The 14,330-nt window shown below is 37.2% G+C and overlaps 1 protein-coding gene across 1 annotated transcript in view; it reads right to left on the reverse strand.

Annotated features, from left to right (window-relative positions):
• The window catches only part of Dlg5 (MAGUK family member discs large 5), a 440,912-nt gene that overhangs the window by 312,404 nt on the left and 114,178 nt on the right, over window positions 1–14,330 (reverse strand). The window contains exon 8 of the mRNA XM_090409542.1: window positions 1,278–1,520. Within this exon, the coding sequence (XP_090265668.1) occupies window positions 1,278–1,520 (243 nt within the window). The remainder of the gene's footprint in view (window positions 1–1,277; window positions 1,521–14,330) is intronic.

Below are 14,330 nucleotides of genomic sequence, written 5' to 3' on the forward strand. Positions count from 1 at the left end.
GATTATGTTGAGCAGGTAATCTAGTGTTATTAATGCTTTATTCAACCAAGATTCCACAGATAGTGTTTACACATGATAGTGTACATATCATGTGTAAACATGTATTTTTTTTATTAATTTTTATGGCTATTTTGCCTATTTTTCTTTAAGAGTACCCCTTTTTATGATATCATTGGCTTTTCACTCAATTTTTAGAGCATTACTGATGTTTTAAAGATGTAGATACATGAAGAATATAAGGAAGGAATAATTTTGGACATACTTTATAAGATATTCCTGGTTGTCTTCTTTTTGAGCAGCATCAGGTGTATAGCAATAAACATTTATATATTACTACTGAAGTATGACTGAAAGGAAGGGCCCACCCCCTTCCTTTCAGTCATACTTCAGCAGTAATATAAACATGGAAATGTAAAGATAGAAAGATGTGGGAGAATTGCAGATAAGACAAAAGGTGTGAATTTAAAACCTGGGTTTCAAGGGTGGGCTGTGTATTCTTTGGGAAGAAGGTGAAAAACAGAAATTTTTTGGGAAAGAAAAGAGAAGGATAGAATATGATGAAACAAGATTAGGGGTGAGAGTAATGAGATGTGAGCCATTTCACCCCTAATCTTGTTTCATACAGCTCAATGAAATGGGTCTCCCACATAAAGACTATCACGAACATCCATACCCACAGCAGGATTCAAAACCACAGTCTGATAATTAAAGAGTAGATATGCTAACCACTCAGCTAACAAGATCAGTTAATTTACTTTGTTGTCTATTATTGTTCAGCATGTTTTTTCTTATCCTGTATGAGTTTATTTATTTATTTATTTTACTCTTTTTTTTAATGTTTCTGAACTTTTTTCTGGCTCTGATATGATTGTTGAATGTTTTTTTTTTTATCTGGAATCAGACAGCATGGGGCACAAAAGTGTTCATCTCTGGCATCTACATTAGCATTTAATTTTGATGCTGTTCTACTGATCTCTTGGGATTTTAGCAGCTCTTTATGAAAACATCATTTAGCAATACATCTACAAATATATTAATAAATACAGAAAATACAATAAATCCAGTAAAATCAACAATAATTTACTAATCATGTAAGCACAGAATAAATAATAAAAAAACTATCTTACAAGAGCTTGAAATAAACCACCCTCAGTCAAAATAGCCTCAAATTTGAATTTCTTGTATTAAATTAAAGTTTGTCAAAATATAAATATATCTGCTAATAACCAATGAACAATCAACATTCTCAAGAAAAGTGTGTGTATATGTAACTTTACCTCTTCAACAGCAGCTTTCTTCTGTCCTTCAGCAGCTTTTATTAATTTTTGGGCTTCTGTCAGTTCTTCTTGAAGTTTTTCCATTTCCTTATGAACAGTATCTCTCTCAGACATAATTAAAGAATATTCCTGTACAGCAGCATTTCGCTCTTCAGTCAGCCGTGCTAAATCTTTTGTTGCTTTAATTCTCACAGCCATGGCTTGATTGATTTCTTTCATTGCTTCATCCCGCTGCTGCTGAACCTAGTATAGCATTTATAAATAACATCAATTTTTGAAATGTACTTCTTATATTTTTCATAAAATTTTTACGGAGTTCATAAATCTGGAAAATTAAAGAGTAACTTTGTTTTTTAGGTTTAATGATGCAAAGTCATCAATGGTCATGCTCTGCCATAACACATGTAATAGATAAGTGACATACAGGGTGTTCGGGATAAATTTGACAGTTTCGTAAGGAAAAAGAAAATCTTCTTTGTATCTATTAAATTTAATGAATTGACAAAAAAACATTACAGGCAGAGTTAATTACAATACTATCAACAAGATTTACTCAAAATAACCACCATTAGCATCGATCACAGCTTCAATTCTGCTTCGGAACCTCGAACAAGCTGATGCTACAGTCTCCCTGGGAAGGGCCGCAAAAACTGTTTTAATTTTATCCATTAACTGGGCTTTTGTATTACTGGAAGTGCGATTGGTGTCTTTTTCAACTGCGCCCCATACAAAATAATCCATGGGGTTAAGGTCTGGGGAGTTTGGAGGCCAAACATTTGGACTGGTGAAGTCGTAGAAATTTTCAGACAACCATTTTTGACTTTTCCCAGAGGTGTGGCAAGGGGCCGAATCCTGCTGCCATACATACGGCCTACCATTGGCTACCCTTGTTATCCAGGGCTTGACTACAGTTAGCAACTCCACGAACAAAGCCCGAATTCCAATGCCAGGGTTCTTCAACACCTGTTCCTGCAGATTTGCGAGGAATTCTGCTGTACGAACGCAATCAGATCGTCTGCTAGGGATCTTTCTTCTTGCTACATCCTCGTAGTCACCATTGCAAGTCTCTAGTTCATGCCTGATTGTTTTTACTGTATTCAGGGAGCATTGGGCAGCAGTCGTAATATCCTTATTTTGATGGCGGGCACGAATCATCATGATACAAGTTATTCTCTTCCATGATTCAGGTGGGTTCCAGCTATCCATCCTTTCTGACATCTTGTATATGAATGAAGAAGGGTCCAAACTTTTAAATGAAGAGAAGTGTGTGTTAATACATGTAACTTACGGAAAAATATAATTAATTATAAATATGTCAAATTTATCCCGAACACCCTGTATACAGGTCTAACATCTATATATAAAAACAGAAATAATAATAATAAATGAAACACTTCTTAGAAGTATGCAAGGTAATAAATTAGTAAAGCACCACAGATAGATAATCAGTGTACAAAAACAAATGTAAAAATAAGTATAAAACAGATAAAATGAAGTATAAAAAAAAGTATTAAAATTCATAAAATGTACATAAAAAACAGGTTTTTAAAAATGTATATACAATATTAATCTCTGTAAAAATTTAATCTGTGTGAGTGTATAGGATTCGGACAGATTACGAAAAAGACTAAAATAATGACTGTGTTGGTTGGCAAAACAAGGACAGTTAATTAAAACATGAGTCATGGATAACCTGACATCACTAAACTCACACATAGGCATGTCATTGCCCCTCAATACGAAAAAGTGTGTAAAATGACTATAACCTATGGGGAGCCCCATAAGAACAACTTCCTCTGTTCAAATCCTGTGCAGACTAGACTGCCATAATTTAATTTCGGGCTAAATTTGATTGTTGCTTTAATTAGACTGCTAGAGCAAGTTTACAGCTCAGCTGTAAACTTGCTTTACTCTAGTGAAATTTGTGCATATATAATCTTCTTCTGCAGCTTCTCCCACTTAAGTGGGGTCACTGTTGATAATGAGTCTCCTCCACACCTTCCTGTCTTGGGCTGTCACCACATCCAAGTTCTTCATCCTCAAGTCCTCTTCTACCAGCTCCCTCCATCTCTTCGTTGGCCACCCACGCTTCCGCCTTCCTTGCACATCCATCTGAATGACCCTTCTTCCCACATATTGGTCCTCCCTCCTCATCACATGACCAAACCATCTCAACCTTGCCTCCTGTATTTTCGCTCCTAAGAGTTCGTAACTTTCACTGTTCCCCTGACATAGTCATTTCTCAGACGATCCTTTCTGGTCACACCGCACATCCACCTAAGCATTCTCATCTCTGCTACTTCCATCCTGCTGATGTTATTTTTCCTCAGGGCCACAGTTTCTATAGCATATGTCATAGCTGGCCTCACTACTGTCCTATAGATTTTGCCTTTCAGATTGATCGGCACCCTCTTATCGCATAACACTCCAGCCATCTCCCTCCAGTTCCTCCAACCCGCTTGTATCCTGCATCCCACTTCCTTCTCAGCTCCTCCATCTTCTTCCACTGTTGAACCTAAGTATCTAAAGTCTCTCACCTTCCTGATGACATTTCCTTCCAGCTCCAGATCTGTCTCCTGTCTACCACCCACTGTGCAACACATATACTCTGTCTTACTTCTGCTCAGTCTCATACCTCTCTCTTCCAGTTTAGTTCCCACTTCTTCTCTTGAATCTGCACACAGCAAGATGTCATCTGCATACAACATTGTCCAAGGCACATCTTCTCTCATCTCTTCTGTTACCACCTCCATCACAATATTAAACAGAAACAGACTTAATGCTATTTCTGTTTAATATTGTGACCTTAACCCTTGATGCAAGCCAACTGTTACTTGAAAACTTTCTGTCTGTCCCAGACAGGTCCAAACATCTCTTCACATTTTCTGTACATTTCCTGCACCAACATGACATATTTCTCCAGAACCTTCTTCTCCCTCAGACACCTCCAGACCTCTTGCCTTGGCACTCTATCGGATGCTTTCTCCAGATCAATAAATGCCAGATGTAGCTCCCTTCGTTTCTTTTACATACTTTTCCATCATCTGCCGTAATCCAAAGATAGCATCTGTTGTTGATCTACCAGGCATGAAGCTAAATTGTTCCTTTGCAATCTCCACCTCCTTCCTCAATCTACCATCAAGAACCCTTTCTAGGATTTTCATTGTGTGGAACATCAACTTTATTCCTCTGTAATTTTTACAGTCTTGTGCATACCCTTTACCCTTGTAGATGGGGACAAGAGTACTATCCTTCCATTCCTCAGGTATATTTTCCTGTTGGCAAACTTTCATGAACAGGTCCCACAGCAGGTCAATTCCCTCTTCCCCCAGTGCCTTCCATACCTCCACTGGAATCCTGTCAGGGCCCACCGATTTTCCATTCCTCATCCTCTTCATGGCCTCCGTGACTTCCACTCTACTGATGTTCTGCACCATCCCCTCAGAAGGCTGCCCATCTCCTCTGCGAGTCCTTGCATTTTCCGCATTCAAAAGTCCCTCAAAGTATATTTTCCATCTGTTTCTTATGTCCAAATCCCTCCATAATACTCTTCCTTCAGCGTCTTTGATCTGCCTCACATGTAAGATGTCCTTTACTGCTTTATTTCTACATTTCGCTAGTTGGTAAATTTTTCTCTGTCCTTCCTTTGTTTCTAATTGATCATACAGATCTTGATATGCCATGGCCTTCGCCTGTGCCACAACTCTCTTGGCTTCTTGCTTTCTCTATCTGTACACCTCTCTGTCCTCTTCCACTCTTGACTCATCCCACTTCTGCTTTGCCTTCCTCTTAGGTGTCACTGCCACTTGTACATTATTATTCCACCACCAACTCTCCTTCTGCTCTCTAATCTTTCCAGATGTCTCACCAAGCACCTCGACTGCACAGCTCAGGATTATTTTTGAATTATGTTTCCACCAATCTTGTACACTTTCCAGTCCATCCGAAATCCTCTCTAACACCCTCTCCCTAAAACGATTCCTCACACTCTCCTCTTTTAAGCGAAACCACTTAATTGTCTTCATCCCATGGCATCCAGAGGTTCTTATCTTCAATCTTATTTTAAAGTCTGCGCACAGCAGTCTGTGTTACAGTGCTACTTGATCTGTTGGAATTACTTTACAATTTGTCACAACCTTAAGATGCTTTCTTCTAGTCAAAATGTAGTCAATTTGTGAACTGTTGTTACCACTCCTAAATGTTATCAAATGTTCTTCCCTCTTGTAGAAAAACGAGTTCACAATTGCCAGATCAAACGCTACTGCAAAGTCCACAACCCTCTCTCCTTCCTGGTTCATCATTCCCACTCCGTGGCCACCATGCACCCTTTCACACTCTCTATTCTGTCTTCCTATGTGTCCGTTCAAGTCTCCTTCGACAATCATCATCTCATTTTCTTCCAATTCCCTCATTTCTTCATCTAACACGTTCCAGAACTCATCTTTCTCCTCTGCTGTACAACCAACTTGTGGGGCATATACACATAATACGACCACCCGCTCTTCTCCAAGACCCAATTTCATTCGCATGATCCTGTCGTTCCTTCTACCCACTTCCAGTACTTCACCCTTCATTCTGTCACACACCACAATTCCTACACCATTTCTTCCCTCGTTATTCGCTCCAGAGTAGAACAATTTATATCCATCTCCCAGTTCCTTTGCCTTTCCCCCCCTTCCACCTTGTCTCCTGCACACATAAAATGTCCAATTTCCTCTTCCTCATCATATCTGCCACCTCTCTTCCCCTTCCAGTCATGCTTCCAACATTCAGTGTTCCCACTTGCAACATCCTCTCCACCTGCTGGGCTCGCTTCTTTAACCGCACCCGCCCTTGATGCGGTAGCCCTCGGCCATTTCTAGCAGCTGTAGGGCGATGTGGCTGCGCATCACTTAAGGGGGTACACCCTAGCCCTTATATCATTTTCTCTTTGACTCATATCATAGTTTGAGCTGGCATTGAAGTTTTCCGACTGCATGCCCTTCCTGACATCAACCCTCGCATTTATCCAGGCTTGGGACCGGCACCTATTGAGGCTAGCTTGCCTCCTTCGGTGGCTGCATAAGACGAAATGACTTACCCCAGCCCTCGAATACTCTAATAGCATCAGGGGGAAGGAGCAAGGAGAGGAGAGGAGAAAGAAGCAAAGAAAGAAGAGGAGGGACCAGTCTACATATGTGCAGATATAATACTGCCCGAAGAAAAAAAAAATCCCACTAAATCCTCTAATTTTGAACCATCTGTGGAGACAGGCACAAAATCAGAGTATTCAATTCAATGAGCTTTGAAGAGCTGCTGGCAGATAATAGGAAACTTTCAGCAGCTTCATGGAAGAAAAGTTGCATACTGGTATGTATGAGTACCATGGTAAAAGTGTGTTCAGCAGCATCACATAGGTGTTATCTACTGCAATCTCTAGAGCGTGTGCAAGAGCTTTTATCCACAAACCAAAAGGTTTTATGGCAGCCTGTCAAGTGTTGTACAGATTCTCCCATCATGGACAAAAAATAATTGGCCACATGAGATGGTCTGGCAAGGATTTTATTTTTCTTGGGTAAAACAGAGACAGCTGTTGATGTTGAAGTGACAAAAGTGGTTCATTTGCATCGATGTAGAGACTAGGAATAGATAACATGAAAAATGCTCCAGTTGCAATTCTGGTGGCTTGATGTTAGCCACTGCAGGGTACTTTTCTTGGCAGAAGCATAGACATGGGACCCAATATATCAATGCCCTGTACAAAGGAAGCAGACAATATATGTCAGGACATCAAATGGTGAAAGATAGGGTGCATAGAATGTCCATTACTTTATGGCACTTATGTAACTGATGCATGTGAGAGAGGAAATTCAGCTTGCTGTCAAATATAAGTCACAAGAACCTGGCTTCTGGTGCAACAGGGATTAGTGTTTTGTCCTAGACAGAAGTCTAGATCAGGATAAAGACCACATCTGCGGCAAAAGTGCAAACAAAATGTCATCCACTGTGAAAATCTGAAGCCATTTGCAAGCACCCATTTCGAGAGATGATCAATGATTTATTATAGCTGTCTCTCTTTCTATGACCCTCAATACTGCTGCTGGAAGAAGTTCTGTTATCAAGCTGACCCTGATTGTAAAAAAATGTGACACTTTAAGGTGAGTCTTGTGGGACAACCTCCTTTTGGATATACAGTTGGGAGAAGAGAGAGAGAGAGAGAGAGCAGGTCCCACCCGGACTTGGAAGATTTGGTTGGATGAGAAGTTCCAGATAAAAAGAAGTAGATTCTCTCTAAAATGAAGAACGTCTTTCGGTATTCCAAATCTCCTAGCAGTATCATTATGCTTTTTTCATATCAAGGAAAACTGATACTAAATTCTTGCATTTTAAGAAGGGATCTCCAATGGTTGCCTCCAGCAGGACTAGATGATCAATAGTATAATGATACATTCAGAAATCAGACTGTGTTCTGGAAAAATGGTTGCTTCACTCGAGAAACCATAAAAGATTAGTTTACCATTTTTTCCAAGCCCTTGCATAAGGCATTGCACAGTAGTTATTTGAGGATTTTGGATCCTTTCGTGGTTAAGAAAGGCAATTATAACTGCCTTTCACCAAATATCTGAAAATATGCTCTCACAGAAAATTCTGTTGCTGATCATGGATCATCATTTTACCATCTCTTAATAAATATTGTCTAGTCAAACAGCAGTTGGACAGCATTTAAGCAAAACAGATTTCATTTCTTCTTTAATGAAAGGACTGTTGTATTCTTTGATGCCTTCCAAAGAAAGCCAGATTTGTCGTCTGCTTTCTTTTTTTGGGGCAAGTAACTCAGGGGAGATAAAATCTTGCTGATATTTCACAAAAATCTCCCATCGGCAATCGCTGTTAGATCAGCAACTATGCAACCATTGTGTTCAAGGGTAAAAGGTTAGCAGGTGGTATTCTGCACTTCATTGTACGCATTTTGTCCAAGATTTTTTGAATGCTGTTTGTTCTCGTTATAAAGGATGTATATTGGATCAAGTATTCCTTTTAAATATGATGTCTTCCTTGAGCTCAGCACACTTGAAAACAATGAGGTTTGTTGTTGTCGGGTATCTTTAAAAAACACCCCAAGCTTTTTTCTGAGCTTCTTTGGCTGCTGTGCATTAGTCAAATTGGCTTAAGAAAACATGGAAACTGACCAGATGTTTTAGGAACAAAGCTGTGGTAGCTTGTGTAACACACTATCACATACAGAATCAAATTCTGATAATCATGGAGACACACTATGGTGTTAAAGAAACTTACTTTAATTAAAATAACATTTAATGTTTACCTTTATATCAATTCAGGAATATATATATACTGCTTGGAAAGAAGTCAATGGAACCCATAGTGTGAGGAACAAACAGCCATGGTGCCCACCTCAATAAGAGGTAGGACTTCCTTTTGCTGTGATGGTTGCAGCAATCCTATGGTGCTTACTTTCAACAAGCATACAATAGCAATCAATTTTAATTTTGGTTCATTCTTCCTGTAGGAATGTAATGAGGTCCTGGACTGTTGTGATGCAGACATCCCTTGATCTCACCCGCCACTCTAATTCATCCTACAGATGTTCGATGGGGATTGAGATCAGGGCTCTGTGGAGGACAGTCAAGCATAGTGATGTTCACATCCACAAACCACACAGATACAGCCGCAGCCTTATGGCACAGTGCATCATTGTCATCATAATAAAATACTGAAAATTTTCACTTTCTCACTTTTCACTCCCACCTCTTCCAACAATCCTTTCATACAGAACTTATCGCTAATTAAGTCATTAGTACCAACTACAATTACGATCTCATTTACTTTTCTGTTTTTGAATTGCTTTCTTTATATTCTGAATTTTCGCTACAGGAAAACTCGAAGTTATAACTCATTCTTCAATAGCATGTTTTATTATAGTCACCATACCACACAACATCTTTCTTTTTACAAACAATGTCATTTACCTGATTTGTGCAAGTATACTTGAGAAACAGTTCAGAAGGATTATAGAATGGAAGCTTGGTGAAGAACAAACTGGATTCATGCCTAATAGAGACTGTCAAGAAAAGATTTTCACTTTACAACAAATAGTTGATAAATCGTGAGAATATAACAAAGATCTGTATTTAAGTTTTGTAGACTTGCAAAAGCCATATGACAAGGTGCCAAGAGAAAAGCTATTGAAAATGCTATAGTTATATGGTGTCAATGGGGCATTATATCAAGCAATACTTAAGTCGTTATTTCAGTTGTAAGTCAGTAATTAGAACTGAAGGAAGTACAGGAAGATGGTTTGACATTAAATCTGGTGTGACAAAAGTATGTACATAATCCCCTCTTTTATTCATTATCTATATGAATCACATTACGAAGGAAAGCGGTATTAAACCTGATATCAAAATTGAAGATGTTAATCTCAGCTGTTTACTTTATACAGATGATGTTATACTTTTAAATAAATCCAGTACAAGTCTGTTGTAATAAATTTGGTATGAAAATGAGCAATAACTGGACAAAGAAAATAGGAAGAAACATTGAAAATATCAAATGCACTGTGCATGGAGAACCTGTAGAACAAATAAAACATTTCAGCTATATAATAAAAGCATAAAGCATTTCAGGGAACAGCATGGATTTACTAAAGGTAGGTCATGTTTTAGCAATTGCTCATATTTTATAACAATGTTATGGCCAAGCTGGATAAAGGGAATGAATACACTATGATAATGTTGGATTTTTCTAAGGCATTTGATAGGATACCACATGATATGCTGTTGTATACTCGAGAATATGGGATTGGAATATAATCTACTGACATGGATCAGGGGATGGTTGACAGGTAGATATCAAAAAGTGGTATACAGTAGGTGTGAATCTGCCAGATTTAAGTGGCGTACCTCAAGGTTCAGTCCTTGGGCCATTACTGTTCAATCTATACATTAATGATATCAAGCAGGGTCTATCATCAGATGTGCAATTGTCTGCTGATGTGCGAAGATAGGCAAGGCAATCAGGGATGCTACTGATATTCAGCAATTACAAAATGATTTGAATAGACTGGAAATCTGGGCAAATGAAAATGGCTGTCAGTTTAATGTTAGTAAGTGTAAAGTTATGCCCTTTGGCATGATTAGAGTTCCAGCAGCATATTATATTAGTGGGGTTACAAGAAACTGAAGAGGCAAGGGATCTTGGTATATTGGTAGATAAGAATTTAAAGGTCACATAGCAAAAGTTGCAAATATAACTCAGAGGATAATTGCTAAGTTGAAGCGAACCTTGACATGTAAGGAAGTAATTTTCCCTCTTTATAAGGCTTTGATAAGACCATACTTGGATTATTGTGCACAGATTTGGTCTCCCGGGTTCCAAGGGTATATAGAAGCTGTTGAAAGGGTGCAAAGAAGGGTTACAAAGATTATATCCGGATTATGGGATTTAGATTATGAGGACAGACTGTGAGTATGTGAACTGCAGACTCTGGTTAACAGCAGAAAGAGGGGTGATATGATAAAATTTTCATTCAAAAGTTTATAGATCTCTATAAACTTTTGAATGGGTGTTACAGCATTTCAAATGATGAAATTTTTCTTTATATGGAAGATGGGGGAGAAAACACGGGGGGGCATCCATGGAAGTTAAGGTTGTTCTCAGTCAAGAAAGAGATAAGAGCTAGGTTTTTCTCCCAGAGAGCAGTGAGTAAGTGGAATAATTTGCCCTTAGGGGTAGTGAATGCATCTAGTGTAAATGAATTTAAGGGAAGGTATGATAGCTGGGTTGGGTAATTTACAGTCTCCCTCAATCAGTCCTTGATTCCCTGGAGGTCTCAGATAATAATAATAGTAAAATATTAATTTGTTTAGGAATAGAATACTTACTAAACTACGTCTGAACTCTGGCTATTTCCAGATTCTTTTAAAGAAGGACAGAAAATATTTTGCCTTCACAACTAGATGGCAGAAGTACCAATTATGTCACCTTCCTCAAAAAGCTGGAAACTCTGCCATGTCTTGTCAGTCACTAATGAATTCTGTTCTATCAGATATGTTAGGTAAAGGAGTTATCTGTTTCCAGGATGATTTGCTTATATACTCAAAGGACCTACATTTCATAGAAATAGTTAATTGAAAGTTCTTTCTAGGTTAGATGAAGCTAATTCATCTTTAAAGCATTCAAAATGTCAGTTTTTTTTTTTTTTTTAAAAGATTGAATATTCAAGGTCTCAAAGTTAGTAAAACAGGAATAATTCCTACTAAATTTCAGAATAATTTTAAGAATGAGGATTTTCAAATTAACAAGAAGGGTAATCTAACTCAGAATTGAGAAAATATAGTTGAAGTTCTGAAAGAGATCCACTTTGAAAAATGGATGAATTTTTCAAAGGATGAAAACAGATTCAAAGAGATGAATCTGTTCCTGAAGAATTTTCTTTCCTTGAAATGCTTTATTTAGATGAGGATGGTATGCTTCTGTCAAAGCAAATAAATGAATGAGGGTAAAATAAAAGTGAGAATTTTAGCTCAAATGATAATGTAAACTTGGATTCTATGTACTTTTGATTATTGTGATCTAGCTGGTCATCAAAGATTTGAGAGAACCAGCACAGAATTAAGGATAGGTATTTTTGGAAAGGTATGAGAAATGTTATTAACACATGTGAAATCCTGTCTACTGCACTAATTTGTTATATTTGAAAGAAAGAGCTTGATTGCTCCAACTATGTTATTCAACACTTATCCAACCTATACATTAAAGTCGGTCATGGAGTAAGATATTATATTATTATATTTCTATTTTAGTTGGTTAGAATGTTTTTCATATTTGAAACTGCATATCAAAACTCAACAGCCAGTATAAAACTACAACAGAAGGTAAAGGAATTTTATACCAGGAGAAGAGCAAGGCAAAGAGATTTTACAATACCCGAAATTGTTTTTTGATACATTAGAAGTTTTTAAGAACATCTCATGGGAAAACTATGGAATTAGTATTAATGGAAAAAATCTCAATCAAGTACCTTTTGCAGATGATGTTTTAGAAAAAATAGAGAAGCTCAGGAAATACAAAATGATCTTGATAGAGAAAGCAGGAAAAAGGCTTAATGATTAATCTAATTAAAACCAAACTGATGACAAATTCAGATCAAAGCGAACTAAAATTAACAGATAATTGATTTGAAATTCTGAAGGACTATATTTACTTTGGTCAGTTAGTTTTAAGGGGAAACTAAGTACTGTACAAGGAAACAGTATATTTTGGCTGTATAAAGATTATCTGCTAGGATTTACCCATATACCTAAAAAGAAAGCTCTTCAATATAATGCATTATTCCAGTGTTTACCTATGAAAGTTAGACATGAGTAACAACTAAAAAACAGAAAGACAGATTGTGTGTGCGTGCACGTGGACCAAAGAGCCTTGGAGAGAAGAATGCTCCACATATCAAAAATGGATAGAGATGGCTGGAGTAGAAGATATTCCGAATGTTGTAAAGCACACAAATGGAGATGCGCTAGCCATATTAGTAGACTGCCAGATGAAAGGTGGACAAAATTAAGCACTGAGTGGATACCAAGAGAAAGAGAAGCAGAAGTTGCCAGAGAACAAGATGGAGATATGATCTACAAAGGTTTGATATGATATGGTGGACACTGGCGAAAGATTGCACTGGAAAGTTAAGGGAGAGGACTACATTCAACAGCACATGGAAAGAGGCTAGAGAAAAAGATTTTAATGACCTTTAATCACCAGTCAGCATGTGCATGCATGCGCAAGTAGCATTGCATCTTTCTGCATTAACAATTTGTTTACATAGCTTTAATTTACTTTTCACAATTCCAGTGTAATTGTGTAATTTTACAATACCCAAAATTGTTTTTTGATACATTAGAAGTTTTTAAGAACATCTCATGGGAAAACTATGGAATTAGTATTAATGGAAAAAATCTCAATCAAGTACCTTTTGCAGATGATGTTTTAGAAAAAATAGAGAAGCTCAGGAAATACAAAATGATCTTGATAGACAAAGCAGGAAACCTGACTTCTTAGTGCTAGTCTTAAAGGCAACAACCTTGTTTTCGACAAGCTCTATGGGTCGAAAACAATAACATCAGCTTCTCAATTTAGAATGACATTTTCCAAACTAAGAAACTTGCAAGACAGAAATGAGATAAGGAGGAGTAGGAATTTTTTGTTATATATATTAATACAGTTTCCAAACATAGATAAAGCTCTTCCATGTTTGTTTATTTATTGTAATACACATATCCTATCTCCTGAATGAATATTAATTCAAATTCAGGGACCTCAAATCAAAGAATTTTTATAGATTCCACAATTCTCTTCACTTTATTTACTAAATACACCAATACCTTTCATAGGGTGGTTTTGAACAGCATACATTTCACTACAGTGCAGCTTATAATTTTTAACAATTCAAAAAAAAATGTTTAACAACAGTAGGGTACTGTACTGTGCTACTGACATTCTGACTCTACTAAAAGAGTACATAGCAATTTAGCATCCTGCAGTAACAGATGTATCAATGCATGTTTTAGTATTATTTCAGTTTTGGTGCAAAAAGTCTTGGTTGCTCTAAAAATTATTTTTTATTACATAGTTAACACTAGAACAAAAATTTGCGAAGATAAAACATCACGAAAAAGACCCACTGTATGCTAAAATAGCACATAACAAAGGAATGAACAAATCATTGGTACAAAAAATAATTAAGAAGATCAAGTCGAAAAGCCACAGAATCTTATATGACAAAAGTTATCATTAAACACAGAAGTTTTGCAATGGATAATATGGGGCGTCCTTTAATTATATGACTACAATCAGAAAAAAATTCCATTAAGTTTGAAGGGAAAAGCTTTACATCAGTATATCTATCTCTTACCTGTAATTACACATGGCAGTGAATTAGCATGATAGTGAATAAGTATGATTAGTATGTCACACCAAGCATATTCCCAGAAAGGAATATGCTTGGTGTGACACTTAAAGACAGGATACCCTCCCATTTGATAAGATTAAGAACAGGTGAAG

This window comes from Typopeltis vanoorti, chromosome 19, assembly GCF_054136105.1.
Source record: "Typopeltis vanoorti isolate ZY-2024b chromosome 19, IOZ_Tvanoo_1.0, whole genome shotgun sequence".
Taxonomy (NCBI): Eukaryota; Metazoa; Arthropoda; class Arachnida; order Uropygi; family Thelyphonidae; genus Typopeltis; species Typopeltis vanoorti.